Source organism: Artemia franciscana, unplaced genomic scaffold (genome assembly GCF_032884065.1).
Source record: "Artemia franciscana unplaced genomic scaffold, ASM3288406v1 PGA_scaffold_58, whole genome shotgun sequence".
Lineage (NCBI taxonomy): Eukaryota > Metazoa > Arthropoda > Branchiopoda > Anostraca > Artemiidae > Artemia > Artemia franciscana.
This window is the reverse complement of record NW_027062698.1, coordinates 158651-173684: the sequence shown is the minus strand read 5'-3', so window position 1 is coordinate 173684 and position 15034 is coordinate 158651. Positions and strand designations below refer to the sequence as shown.

Here is a 15034-nt window from a genome sequence, read left to right as displayed (position 1 = left end):
CTGACTTCTAACCGCTTCTAACTACTTGTAAGGGATACCCGCGTTGTACTTCAGGGGCTACCAAGTCACACATATTTATGTACTGAACGTGGATTAAAAGAGAGATTTCTTTTAGAAAATTGTTTTTTTTAGCTCTTTCCGCTGCTATTTTTTCTGCAAAGTTAATATTTAATAACAAAAGGAATAATTACAAGCAATCCTTCTATATAGTATCTCCGAGGAAAAAGGTATGTTAGTTTACTTGAATTTAGTTCTTTACGAAAGAGATCTTAATAAACAAAAAAAAAATATTTAACGACTGTACTTAGGTTCAAAATTAATAGCTGTAGTACCCTATTTAGAAATGAAAGTGATCGGTCGGCATCCCCCCCTGTGCCCTTTTTCGCTGAACCTCGATTGGATTTGGTAAAAAGACACTGCGTTTTGCTAGGCAATCAAAATGGCGTATGAAAAGGCAGTAGTAAAGGAATGCAAGTGGACATTGAGCTATGATTTGGACAGTGAGTCGAATCAAAGGACACCCTTTTCATCTAGGTTATGAAAATATCCTATTTCCTAGAGCTTGGGAACTGATCGGAGCCTGGTATTGGGAACTTCTGATGGCATTGAATAAAGAGGAAGTGGTGGGGATTCGGGGAATTCAAAGTCAATGCTGAGGCGAGGTGCTAAATATTCTTGTTATTGGTTTTTCTTTAATTTGGTTCTCTACGAAAGAGATCTTAATAAACACAAAATGTATTGTAACGGTCATACTTCGGTTCAAAATTGACAGCTCTAGAGCCCTTTTAAGAAATGAAAGTGATTAGTTGGCACCCCCCCCCTTGTACCTATTTTTGCTACCCTTAGATTGGATTTGGTAAAAAGACACTGCGTGTTGCTGGGAAATGAAAAGGGCGTTTCAAAAGGCAGTAGTGAAGAAAAACAAGTAGACGTTGAGCTATGACTTAGGCAAAGAGGATTTAGTTGAATCAAGGGACACTCTTTTCACCCAGGCTATCAAAATACCATCGTCGATTTTTTCCTGATATTTAAGGTTCTTTTAATCCCTAAAATATATCAGTTCAAGATTGGATTTTCTTGCTTTAAACTTTCGAAAGTGGATGTGAATACATCCTCTACATCTAAAAACAGAACTATAACTAGATAGATCAAATTTAATCTAGATAGATTAAGTTGTATAGTGATGCAAAACACCATAGTGGGAGGAACCGCTATAGGAGGATAAATGCGGCAGGGCGTAAGATCTAGTTCTATGGACAACACCCTCTGCAAAGGGCTGCCTCGACACTTTCAGGATACCTTCAAGACTGGGTCCTTGCGGTCAACTCTATTCCCACTTGAAGAGTAGCGCCCCTCTAGAAGATTATGGCCTAGTAAACGACACAGCATTTGCACGGGATTCTGATTAAGGGATAATTCTTCTGGGTTTTGTATGTTTTGACGGGAGTTTTCAGGCTCAAAAACCTCTTCTAGCTAATATATCTACTATGGGTTGCCTCTCCGTAGTAGCATAATATTTGTAGGCATGAATATACAATGAGTCGGAAGCAATAGGCTCGGGACTGTCTGTCCAAAATATCGACTCTTGTTGATAGAAGAGCATCGCCAAGTGTTGAAAACCATGTTGTGACCAAAATAGACACAGGATTGAACAAAGCCTCCATTCATACTGGAGGTCCAAGGGGCTTCTTGCTGTCCGGTTCTAAGCCGGCTTAAATGCTACGGTGTAGACTTGAGAAGATTTGTTGATCCCCATCCTGCACTGGTATCCGGGATCATTGCTTTTCCTGAGGCCAAAATAATTTCAATGATTTAAAGAACATGAAAATGGGAACTTGGAATGTTACGACGTTAAAAAAGGACTATCGTATCGACATTTTGACTGACGAATTCAGACAATTTGAACTGAACTTATTAGGAGTTTCAGAAACTCATATCCCCAGGTTAGGAAGCGTGAGTTTGTTTTCTCAGGTTGGAAGGACGGGGTACATAGGGATTCATAAGTTTTTAAAAAGGGATTTATAAGTTTTCAAAAAATATTAATAAAGTAGATGATCTAAGACTACGGTTTGGGAATATTTTGAAAATTTTATACATATTTAAAAAAAAGGATATACAGATTTTAAAAGATAAAAAAAAAAATTCTCTAATAATAACGAAAGCTGATAAAAGCAATAGTGTAGTAGTTATAGACAAAGATAATTGTGATTGTAAAATAGTAACAATTCTAAAGGATATCTCAACATAAAAAAGTTAACACAGACCCAACTAAGTTGCACGTAGCAAAATTAAGAAATGATTTTGCAGAACTTAAAACTAATGGAAATATCACACCACAAATGTAGCCCATTGTAAGTTCTTTCCGAAAGGATCAGTCTGCTCAAGAAAATATGGTGTGCCAAATACTACTACTATTACTAAATAATCACCACGTCACCAAGCCACCTGGAGCCAACAGAGCTAAGCACACTCTCCTCCATCCCAATCTATTCAAATCCTCTTCACTTATTCCCAGCCTTAGTGACTTAGTTTTCCTAACATCAGTTCTCGAACCAATTTCAACACCATGAACTCGCAATACCTCTAAAAGTTCATTCATTTTGCTCACTCTTTCAACTGAGATGCTTAAATCATCAGCATAATCTAAGTCCAGAAAAGTTTTTCCTCCCCATTTGATTCCGTGTTCTTCCATTGACTTTCTTGTGCTCCTTAAGACAAAGTCCATCAAAATGATCCAAATAAAGGAAGATAGAACAAAATCCTGCTTAACTCCTGAATTAATACGAAACCAGCTGCTAACCTCATTTCCTACCTTAACCGCAGCAGCGTTATTCTTGTACATACCATTAATCACATTAAGGTATTTGTCTAGTACACCATACCAAGATAAGGCCTTTGCCAAAGCTCTTCTATCAACAGAATCGAATGCTTGCTTATAATCTATAAAACTGAGGAGTAAGGATGTTTGACAAATAAGGCACTTCTCAATTATTAACCTAAAAGTGAAAATTTGGTCGACACATCCTCTACATTTTCTAAGACCTCACTGTTCTTCTCTTAAAACTTTGTCTACAGCATCTCTCAGTATAAAAAGTATCATATTACTTAGTAATTTGCTACCTACAGAGACCGGATTAATGCCTTGATAATTACGACACGCACTCTTATCACCTTTCTTATATAGTGGATTGAGGTTTTCTTAAAATTGCTAGGTGCTTCCCCTTTTTCAAAAGTCATATTCATCATCTTCAGTAACTTATTTCTAACCTCAGAGCTACCATATTTAAGAGACTCATGTACCACACTATCAGCACCTTGGGCCTTACTATTTTCTAGTTTTACTTTTAGCACTGTCGCTAATTCTTCCTCACAAAACAAATCTTCCTTCACATCCAAGGTATTACAAACTTTTCCATTATCCTCTATATCTTTTTATGCAACTGTATCTCGGTTTAGGACATTCTCAAAATGTTGCGCCCATCTTTCTTTAATTCTTTCCTTATGACTAATTGTGGTCCCGTTCTTATCTTTAACTGAGATAAATCCGGATTGACTTCTCCCTCTCAATTCATTAACATGTTAGTACAATATTTTACTTAAAGAAAGAAAACAATCCAGACTGGGGTTTTAAAGGCCAAATGAAAATACTGAAGAAAACACAGAAAGCGAATATTTCGAGAGAACAACCGCCTCTCTTCTTCAGCGCTAACAAAATAATATGATCAAGGAAAAAACAAAAACCAAAAGACAAGTGCGGAAAGTGCAACAAAGCCAGTGGGAAAAAAAACACCAGAAAATTAAATAAAATTCAATAAAAGACCAAAAATTAAAAGAATTAAAAGCAAATACTTAACAAACAATAAAGTGAGTTATTAGACAATATCCGCGATTTGAACAAAATCCAAACAAAATTGAACTGCCAACGATGAATACTAACGAACAACTGAGAAATAAAAGAAAAAGTTCATTCACTCAAACAAACGAAGCAGTAATTGAATAAATTGGAGAACTAGGTCACCTGATTTCTGATTTAAACCATTGCATTTCTTGCGGATACCCTTGTGATGTAAGGGGTTGATGATGTGTTTGATTTTGTGATTGGGGAAATAGTCCAACGTTTATTTCAGGGATTACTAAAGTATCGGCCACTCTTTTGAGAAAACCGAAATACGACTCATTTATTCTTAAATCACATGAATCTCTGTTCAAAGCTAGACCTAAATGCTTGTATTTATAAATTTCAACAGCTTCTCTGTAGTGTTGGAAAATACATTTGTCATGCAAAATTAGGCTAACTTGGTTAAATAAAACAGCATTGTCTGGATTATTAAATATGTGTTCTGAGAGGGCAGAGTCAATTTTTTTTTCACTTTTTAAGGGTGTTATTAATTGAGGTAGAGTGCTGAGTTAATCTATCCGTAAGTCGTTGATTAGTTCTTCCGATGTAGCAAAGACCAGAGAGCAGGGAATTTTGTAGACACCGGAGTTTTCACTTATCGTAATAGGGTCTTTACCTTGGTAAAGTTGCTTGATTAGTTGCATTTTCAAGTAACCCAAAATTGGAGGGCAACTAGGCCTCCTCTCCCACCTTTTTCTTATCAAAATCGTCAAGTCAAAACTATGAGAAATCCATTTAGCCAAAAAAAATTATATGCATTTGTTTTAATTATTCATATCCGGTGAGCCAAAATCAAACCAGACATTAATTCAAAAACGTTCAGAAATTAAATAAATAAAACAATTTTTTAAAGACATTTAAAGACAAAACGAACAGAAATTATTTTGTATATGAAAGGGGTTGTTCCCTCCTCAACGTCCCGCTCTATACGCTAAAGTTTGACTCTTTGTCACAGCTCTACTTTTTAAAACAATTAAAAACTTTAGCGTAAAGAGGGGGACGTTGAGGAGGGGACTTCATATACGGAATAATTTCTGTCCGTTTTGAGTTTCAATGTCGCTCCTAACTTTCAGTTTTAAAAAAATTGTTTTTTTTTTATTTAATCTTGTACTGATCTGGCCAGTCTTCGGTTTATTATAACATAATAAATGAGGTTTGCTCCCTTACCATTACGTAAATATCATGTCAACTTATGGGCCACATTATGACCAAACGCCGTATTCGTTATAACTAGATTCTTATACCTACAAGATTTCAAAGGTCTGTAGCCATTACTGTTTTCTTTTCCTACACCAAATTTACCTAGGCTGGGATAACATCTATGCCTATTTTTACCAGCCTGAGCGTTAAAATATCCTAATAAAAACACCGTATTTCTACCTGAGACCCTGTCTATTTGCTTCTGTAACTGAAAGTAAAATTCATCTGAGTCATTAATATCTCCGTCAGTCGGTTCAACAAGAGCATGTACTGATACCCCGAACTTTTTGGTCATAAAATGAGCAATTAGTATTCTATGGTTAATACCTTCTCAGCCTAAACAAGACTTAGCAGCTTCCAATAATATTCCTCAGGAGCCCTACTCCCTGTCTATGTACCCCATCCTTCCTGCTTGAGTAAAAAAAATTCTATATTACCTAATTTCATGCTTCCGGCCCCTGAAATATGAGTCTCTGAAACTCCTAATAAGTCCAGTTTGAATCATCTGAATTCGTCAGTCAAAATGTCGATACGATAGTCCTTTTTTAACGTCGTAACATTTCAAGTTCCAATTTTCACGTTCTTTAAATTATTGAAATTATTTTGGCTTCAGGAAAAGCAATGATCCCGGATACCGCTACAGAATGGGGATCAACAGATCTTCTCAAGTCTACACCAAAGCACTTAAGCTGGCTTAGAACCTGACAGCAAGAAGTCACTGGGACTTCCAGTATGAATGGGGGCTTTGTTCTATCCTGAGCCCATCTTGGTCATAACATTATTTTAGCACTTGGTGATGATCTTCTATCAACAAGATTCGATATCTTACACAGACAGTCCCAAGCCTATTGCCTCCGACTCATTATATATTCATGCCTACAAATATTATGCTACTACGGAAAGGCAAGCCATAGTAGATACATTAGCTAGGAAGAGGTTTTTCAGCCCGAAAACACCGGTCAAAACAGACTAAGCTCCGAAGAATTATCCATCAATCAGAATTCCGTGCAAATGCTGTGTCGTTTACCAGGCTATAATTTCCAAGAGGGATGCTACTCTTCAAGTGGGAATAGAGTCGACCGCAAGGTCCCCAGTCTTCCAGGTGCCCCGAAAGTGTCGAGGCAGCCCTTTGCAGAGGCTGTTGTCCATAGAACTAGACCTTACGTCCTGCGCAGTTGTCCTCCTATAGAGGATCCTTCAACGATGGTATTTTGTGTCACTATGCAATTTAACCCATTACTGGGAGAAGGTTAATAGCTCATGGGACGTGTGGAAACTCCATTAAGCCCTATTGAGTGTACATTTAAGGGGCCTTCTTCCTCCCACCTTCCTCCATCTCGAAGTCATCTAACACTGCTAAGGATAGGAGATGTTTTTTGACCATATACATCCCTTTTTCTCAAAACTAAAAGCTAAATACCTCAAAATCGTTTAACATTGCTAAGGATAAGAGATATAGTTTTTAAAGTATTTACGGTAAAAAGCCAGCAAAAGACTACCGAGGTATTTCATGCTTCCAACGACAATGATAACACAAACTCTCAACAATTATTTTTTACAACGGATATTGCTACCAATATTAAGGAATTAAATAAAACAAACAAGCCCTGCTAAACAAAAGTTAGGAGCGACACCAAAACCCAAATCGAACAGAAACTGTTCCGTATATGACAGGGGGCAAAAATTCATAAAATAGATATTCCTCTGAGACCTATAGTATCGAAAACTAATTCACCAACGGAAAAGATCGGAAAACGGATAGCAAACACGCTAAAACCTTTATTATATCTCCAAGATTCTTATATAAAACCCCTGAATTCTTAAAAATAAACTTATATATATCGAAATATCAAATGAATCTAAGCTATTTCGTTTTCATATAAAATCAATGTATACATATATGCCTCTTGATGAATCTTTTATTAGTTTATCCAAAAACTTGAAAAACATAAAGATTAGATAGAGAAATCATCTGCAGGAATAGAAACTATATTAAATATACAGAAAACATATGATGTTCCAAGAAAGGGAAGGCTATATGAGATTGAAGTAAGACCCTTTGACTGGCCATTCCCCCAAGAAGAATGGGTGGTAAATTTTGACTCTAGCGATTACCCCTTTGCCACCATACCCAACAAGGAATGCAACAATATACTTCAGCTGTGTCGAGTTATCAACAAAAAAAAACTGCAAGTCATAATTGAAACCACCATTGTTAAAGAACTTAAACCGGAAACTTGCAACCTCCCCTCCCCCCTGGAATAAGGCAAATCACTTTTTTGCGGGGTAGCACTGTCCTCTTTTGTTATTCTAAAGAATCGTGGTGTTCCCCCACCATACTTGCAACTGCTTTTTTTGTTTACACGACAGAGCTGTGTTATTTGTTGTGGTTCTAAGAATAGACCCCCCTTTTCTTCGGTAAATGTCGTTCACATGCACTATCGGCTCTTCTTTTTTTGGTTCGTTCTGATGATCCTAGGAAGTGTCTTGGTGCTAGCTGGCTTGAGCACCTGAATGAATTAACAATTTAGTTATGCTGATGACCTTGTTGTGGAAGCTGATTGTCCTATTATAATTAATTAAATAAAAAAACAAGTTTTTTAACTGCAAGTAAGGAGCGACATCAAAACTTAAAACGAACAGAAATTATTCTGCATATGAAAGGGGTTGTCCCCTACTCAACGCCTCGCTCTTTACGCTAAAGTTTGACTCTTTCTCACAACTCAACTTTTTAAAACAATAAAAAACTTTACCGTAAAGAGCGAGGCGTTGAAGAGGGGACAACCCCTTTCATATGCAGAATAATTTCTGTTCGTTTTAAGTTTTGGTGTCGCTCCTTACTTGCAGTTAAAAAAATTATTTTTTCTTATTTAATCTCTGAACGCTTTTTAATTAATGCATGTTTTGATTTTGGCTCACTGCACATGAATAATTAAAACAAAATTTGCATTATATTTTTTTGGCTAAATGGCTTTCTCATAGTTTTGATCGGACGATTTTGATAGAAAAAGGGTGGGGAGGAGGCCTAGTTGCACTCCAATTTTTGGTTACTTAAAAAGACAACTAGAACTTTTTATTTTTTTACGAACGTTTTTATTAGTAATAAATATATGTAACTTACGAATTAACTTACGTAACGAAGTTCTATAATTGTATATTTTTATTACATACGTGAGGTGGTTCTCCCCCTCGTCAATACCTCGCTCTCTACATTAAAGATTCGATTCGGTCCCAATTCTTTAAGAATGACCCCTGGATCACAAAGTCCGTAGAACAAATAGTTGAAATTATTAAAAATACGGAGGAGGCGAGCCCCCTTCTATACGTAATAATTTCTGTTCGTTTTAGGTTCTAATACTGCTCCTTACTTCCACCTGAAAAAACTTTGTTTTTATTTATTTTCTCATTTTTTTTTAAATAATGCTAGAGAATCCTGCGGCCCCTTCATGGAAATTTTGTTCCCTCATGATAAATTCTTCCATGGAAAGATCCTCCCACGTAACCCATTCCATCCCCAACCCCCAACCCCTCGCCTGACGTGAAAAAGTCCCCCTGAAAACGTATGTACAGGTCCCAATAACCATTACTATACGTAAACAATTGTCAAAGTTTGTGATTTGCAGCCCCTCCCCCGGGGACTGTGGGGGATTAGGTCGTCCCAAAAGATATAATTATTAGGTTTTTCGAGTATGCTGAACAAAATGGCTATCTCAAGATTTTGTTCCAGTGACTTTGAGAAAAAGTGAGCATGGGAGGGGGCCTAGGTGCCCTCCTGTTTTTTGGTCGCTTAAAAAGGGCACTGGAACTTTTAATTTTCGTTAGAATGAGCCCTCTCACGATATTCTAGGACCACTGGGTCGATACGATCACCCCTGGGAAAAAACACATCCATGATAGGTCTTCTGGGAAAAAATACAAAATTCAACATTTTTGTAGATAGGAGGAGCTTGAAAATTCTACAGTAGGGTTCTCTGATATGCTGAATCTAATGGTGTGACTCCCGTTAAGATTCTTTGACTTTTAGGGGGTGTTTCCACCTATTTTCTAAAATAAGGCAAATTTTCTCAGGCTGGTAACTTTTGATGGGTAAAACTAAAACTTAATGAAACTTATATATTTAGAATCAGCGTCAAAATGCGATTCTTTTGATGTAACTGTTGGTATCAAATTTATTTTTTGAGTTTCGGTTACTATTGAGCCGGGTCGCTCCTTACTACAGTCCGTTATCACGAACTGTTTGATATGTTACCCAAGATTTGTAGGAGTTACGCGGCTGATCTTGCCATACAGCTCCACAAAGACTAATCGTGCATGTTTTCAAACACAGCACTCGCAGGTCCCCTTTTCCACACTGATAAGACTTGTGGCAGTATTTACGAGAGAAATCCATTTCTTTGGCTTTTTTCAATGAGTATTCCCTTGATGATGCTTATATTTGCCATGTTTTGAGGCTAGTCTCTCAGAGACAATTCTACTGTTCTGACGGTTTGATCATTGGTCAAACGAAATCAAATTTTATTTTTCGATATCATTCTATCTAGACTATTGAACTGCTGCTTGTTAGCAACCAGCTTTTCATGGCCTACTTTTCTTAAAGTAGCGGTTAATATTTCCTTAAAGCTTGAACACAAGCTGCCTCGCTATTCCAGTGCTACCCAGCTCAGATTCTCCGATCCCCAGTTTTAAGGCTGATGGTCCCAAATTGGAACACGGCCTTTGAGGATGTCTGAGATAATTGCAAGTTATGTTCGGTCTTATTTCGTCTTTATTATATAATAACCTTTTTTTTGACTGGATTAAAATACTGTATTGTTGTATAATATATTTTTAATACCGTACCTACTGCTACTTATAAGAACAAAATTCGTTTAATAGGTTTATTGTGCAAAAAATACACATAACAAACACAATAACACAAGCTTCACAAATGAAAAATTAAACTTCCATTAACACTTTGGAATAAATACTGACAATCTTGATTTTAAAAATCTAGCGTTCCGCTAACTATGTAGATTAGCGAAATAATATTTAAGTGAAATCAAAATTGGATTTGGACTATCTTAATTGCACTTTTGGTAATCCCTTGCCGGAGGGATATTGTTATCATATGATCAGGGATTGCAAATCTATTATAGTTTTTGGTGAATTTCTATTTTTGCTGAATGTATGTCACAAAATGAATTTGGCTTTCAGTAAATCTTTATCAAGAGCCTGGATAGTCATTGGGATACTAAAAAATTAGCCATTGCATGGGAAGGAACAAAAAAAAAACGATGAAAAAGAAAAGAGAACGGGAAGAATAAAGGAGAATGAGAAGAACAACAAGGTTTAACTATGTATTTTTAAATACTTCACAGAATTAACAAGACTTTTGAAAACTTGTGCAAGCAAGAAAAAAGACATTCGGTCTCTTGTGAAATGTACACGAATTGTATCAGCATAAGCCGGCCTTTGCTCCTAACTCCCCGGTAGCGGCTTAAAGGGAGCAAGGTCGTACTGTATATCTTGTAACAAGCTTTGCTTAATGCCCTGTCCACTCAAAACCCGCAGATTAGTACCTATCGGGATGAATCAGTGAGATGTGAGTTTGAGTGCATAATATAGTATGCAGAAAAATGTCGAACCTGCAGATTCAGTGCAAATTACTCCCATAAGATCAGAATCCAAAAATACTTAGCCCTCCCAAAAATATTTTCTGGAGCAAATAATTGAAGAAAGAACATAACACTATACCAAGCTTTAGGTATCCCTGACACCCAAGTTTAACGGTGAACCTAAAAATACCAGATTGTCTACTGATAATTAGCAATAGCCAGCATATAAAAGAAAAAATTATTGGAAATTTCGAGAACAGCGTTGAGGTGCTCTAAACATTATTCGAAACAAGTTTCAACACTAATGTGACTCCATTCTACCATTTACATATGGAGTTCTGAATCAGGAAAGACCCTTTGTAGTTTTGTGTGTGTGTGTTTTTTTTTGGGGGGGGAGGTAAAATTATTTTATGTTAATGGACCCTTTAGTCGACAGATAAATAGTAAATGCAGCCTACTACTGTTTAAGTCATTGAAAGAGTTAAATATGCACACCTCTCAAAAATACAAATATTTCAACCAATCTTAAATACTTCACGATGATGAGCGTCCCTACATGGCAGTGATAATGAAGTAAAACTAGTGGATATTAAGTTCAAAGAGAGTCCTCATAAGTTTAAAGCACTTAAAAAAGAGATAAGTGACAAGCGTTCTGTACTCTTAAGCAGGTAATAAATTTCCGTTGCCAATGGGCACAGGTTTGTCAAGGGATTCTTTGTTGGTAAATTAAATTGCCAATGTTGCCAATGGTCACAGGTTTGTCAAGGGATTCTTTGTTGGCAAATTAAATAGTTGGCAAGTTAAAATAGCAAATCAAAACAAAGGCCAAAAGTGGGGACAGTGAGGGTAGTGAGAGAAAAGTAACAAGAAAGTCGGGTCTAAATGTAAGATTTGAGTAGAGTTTTTCGCAAAGGCCTAGTGAACCACCTTGAACAAGCAATTAATACTATTGTATCGATAATCGTTTGCTAAGATAAAGGTACCAGAGGAGCACATTTTACAAGCTTGAAAAGACACTAAATATTCGAGGGAAACACAGAAGTACTAGATAGTTATAGTGTGTGCGATGGGAAAAATCGTTTAAGAAAAATGAAAAAAAAAAAAAAAAGCACAGCCATGTTTATGTAAAGCAATGAATATAAAACAAACTGAAAAACAGCTGATTAAAGAACGAAAGATATTTTAAACATACTATTGCACCGTTGATGGGGTTAAACCATTCTAAAGAGGATAAAACAGCTTAAATCCACCTGAAAAACCAAGCTGTCAATCGATATGAATCATCTTTTTTAACCATGCAAAGAACCAGTAAGAGAAAATAAAAAACAATCTTAAGACACTAAAAATCGACGAGGGATACATTTTGTGCCACGGATAAGAGTACTATTGCTACTAATAACTAACTCAAGCACCAAGCCACTTAAGGGCAACACAATCGCACATGCTCCATCATCCCAATCTATTCAAAGCTTCCCTCTTTAAACCCTTTAATAGCTTCTTCCCAAGAAGTCCCAATTTGCTTTAAATCCTTTCTTAAGACCGCTTCACACCCCGTTCGGGGACGACATGTTTTTCGTTTGGCCCTAGATGGTTCGCCAAAAAGGACAATCTTTGGCAATCTGTCATAGTTCATCCGCAAAAAAAATGATAAAGATCTTCCAGAGCCACTGCTGGCGCGGATGGGGTTAAATCGACGTTTCAGTAACTATGTCTTTTTAGAAGGCCAGTTCTTTGCTATGTCAAATACACAAAGATAGACAGGAAACGAAATGCATGTAGCAACAGAGAAATTGGCTCTAAGGAGCAAAAGGCAACATTGTCCCTTGGTAGTGTACTGAATATTACGAAGCAATTTGGCTTTAAAATTGATGTTTAAAGGAAGAAAAAAAAGCAATTGAAAAGGGCAACATGGAATGTTCTTTCAGAAAAAAAAAAGGTAAAAACAACTACCCAATTCTAAGCTATTTTATTTTGAACTAACGTTTTAAGACCATTTTGGTATGCTACCGACTGATTTAGTCTCTGTTTTTTTGGGATAATAGATTACTATTCCTACTGCTACATACATTCACCCCGGCGACCTCGTCCAAAATTCAGAAATGTTCGAGATGGCGCAAGACACATTAATATTCCATGCTTCAAACAAGAAATGGACCTTTTACGACTAGAGATTTCTACACTTCCTATGCTAAAACGCTCGCAATAAAAAAAAAAATGATCCTTTCTTAAATCTCTTCTTTAACGTAGCATTAATTAAAGATCTAAGTTTTTTATAACCACTCTAAATATAAATCACTCGCTATAAAGAAAAAAAAATATCACCCGAGACAATAACTGAGCCATTCATTTACCAAATTACCTAAATAGACAACAAAAAAGGAACAGAGAAAAGTGTCAAAGGATACATTTTACTGACCTCGATAGAATGTACCAATCATACTGCCAGAAATACATTAAGTGTGTTTACCTATGAGTCTTTCTTACATTCTTACAAGTTTAATAGTGCCTTAAATGTTTACCTATGTTTTGAACATGATCACGTTTTTTCTGGTGTTTGACAAATTACTTTTAAGAGGCCAATATTTCTTTTTTTTAAGAATCAGGGCAATGATAATTATTAGGGAGTTTATTTATTAACGTAAAAAGTTCAAGACACTACGAATTACTTTGACACTGAGAAAAACAAAAAACAAAAAAACAAACTAAAACAGAGATAAGCCTCGTCTTGATTGACATCATTTACCCTGCCAGCAGCATTTTTTATAGGCAGATCCTTCTTGAACCGATGGCTATGATTGGACGGTCACTATAACTGGACAGCCTTCGAATATTCCGACGGCTATGATAGACTGTCTAGTCAAAGCCGGCCCTGCTGATGACAGGTTGAATTATGTCGATCAAAACGAGGCATTGCTCTATTTTAGCTTGCAAAAGGCTACATTTGTATCACATACAATTAGGAAACTACTCAATAATCTATAAACAAATCCATCTGTTAAGTTACAACACCAGTATTCCCTCCATTTCTACTCTGCCTATAGGTGCTGTATCCACAAGAATATGCTGCAATTGTTGTAAATACTCCAGCCAACACAAAAAAGTAGATTCCATATACAACAAACTAAAAGAAAAATAATTATTAAAAACTTTTTCTAAATGTTTTAAAAATGAGAAAAAATGTTTTTTTCTTTAATTACAATTTTTTACATCAATTATATATTATTTTATTTTTCAACTTTATATCTATTTTATATTTTCATATTATATTATATTTAAAAAAAAATTATAAAATAAAAAAAGAAAAATCATTTTCTAGACGGAAAATAATTTTTGCACGTAAGAATCAAAATTAAGAAACTTGAGACAAAAAGAACGGCGAAAGAAGTAGAAGTAAATAGATACATAGAAGAGAAGGAAGAGAAGACGGAAAGAGAGAAAAAGAGAAGAACGAGGAGGAGAAAGTGAAAACAAATAATGACGTAATTGAAAACCGAAAATTCACGTCAGCTTCAAGCGGAGCAAAGAGAATGGGGGTTCTAGTCAATAGTCTACACGACTAAAATTCGTTGTTTTTTCGGATACATACAGAAATCCTGGAAGTCAAAAAAGCGTGATATACTAAATAAGATGAATAATATTGATAAAAGAATAATCATTAATTATTTGGAGAGCAAAAACTGACCAATTATTGTATTTTGACAATAAAAAGGGTTTAACACTTACAACTGAAGTAAGATAATATTCCGCCTTTTTTCATAAACTCATTTATTTAGATCTCATTATTCGTTTTACATTTTTTTCTGCGGAAATGAGAAATATTCCTATTTAAATATTGTTGAAAACAAAGCTCCTGGTAAGAATTGCCCCCTCCCCCACCAGGAGATTCTCTAGCAGTACCCGAGAAACAAGGGGGATTAGGGAATACTTTTTATCCCCCACCCTACCCCAACCCTTCTACATTTATCTGAAAACTCACGGAGAGTAAGGAAAGTTGGGCATAAACTCACTATATAGTTTTTCGATAATTTTAGATCGAATGGCTATCTCAGAATTTTCCCTTTTTGGCTATTTGGAACTTTTTGGGCCAAAACTGTCGTTTTGCGCCAAAAAAAGTTGGAAAACGCCACTTTGCTAGCGAACAATCTTTTTTGATACTTAAAAAGGGCACAAGGACTTTCTAGTTTTTTTCATTCCTAATGAAGTTTTTCCCGATTTCGTAGGGCCATTATTACCATTGGGGAAAACAAAACAAACAACTAAACACACATCCGAGATCATCCTTCTCAAGAAAATCCAAAGTTCAAGATTTTTATAGACAGGAGCTTGAATCTCTACAGTAGTT

At 36.0% G+C, this 15034-nt stretch overlaps 2 protein-coding genes across 2 annotated transcripts in view; both read right to left on the bottom strand.

The window, feature by feature from the left end:
• Nucleotides 1–2425: 2425 nt before the first annotated feature.
• On the bottom strand, nt 2426–2842 carry LOC136042043 (uncharacterized). The gene has a single exon (XM_065726903.1). It carries the CDS (start codon nt 2840–2842, stop codon nt 2426–2428), a length of 417 nt encoding a protein of 138 aa, XP_065582975.1.
• Nucleotides 2843–9961: 7119 nt separating this feature from the next.
• LOC136042056 (thiamine transporter 1-like) overlaps nt 9962–15034 on the bottom strand; it is a 46582-nt gene continuing 41509 nt past the window's right edge. Inside the window, exon 8 of the mRNA XM_065726921.1 lies at nt 9962–13813. Within this exon, the coding sequence (XP_065582993.1) occupies nt 13688–13813 (126 nt within the window). The 3' untranslated portion in view covers nt 9962–13687. The remainder of the gene's footprint in view (nt 13814–15034) is intronic.

Bases quoted from the DNA above. Each gene is read 5' to 3' on its own strand.
- LOC136042043 (XM_065726903.1), bottom strand. From the start codon at position 2,842: ATGTACAAGAATAACGCTGCTGCGGTTAAGGTAGGAAATGAGGTTAGC.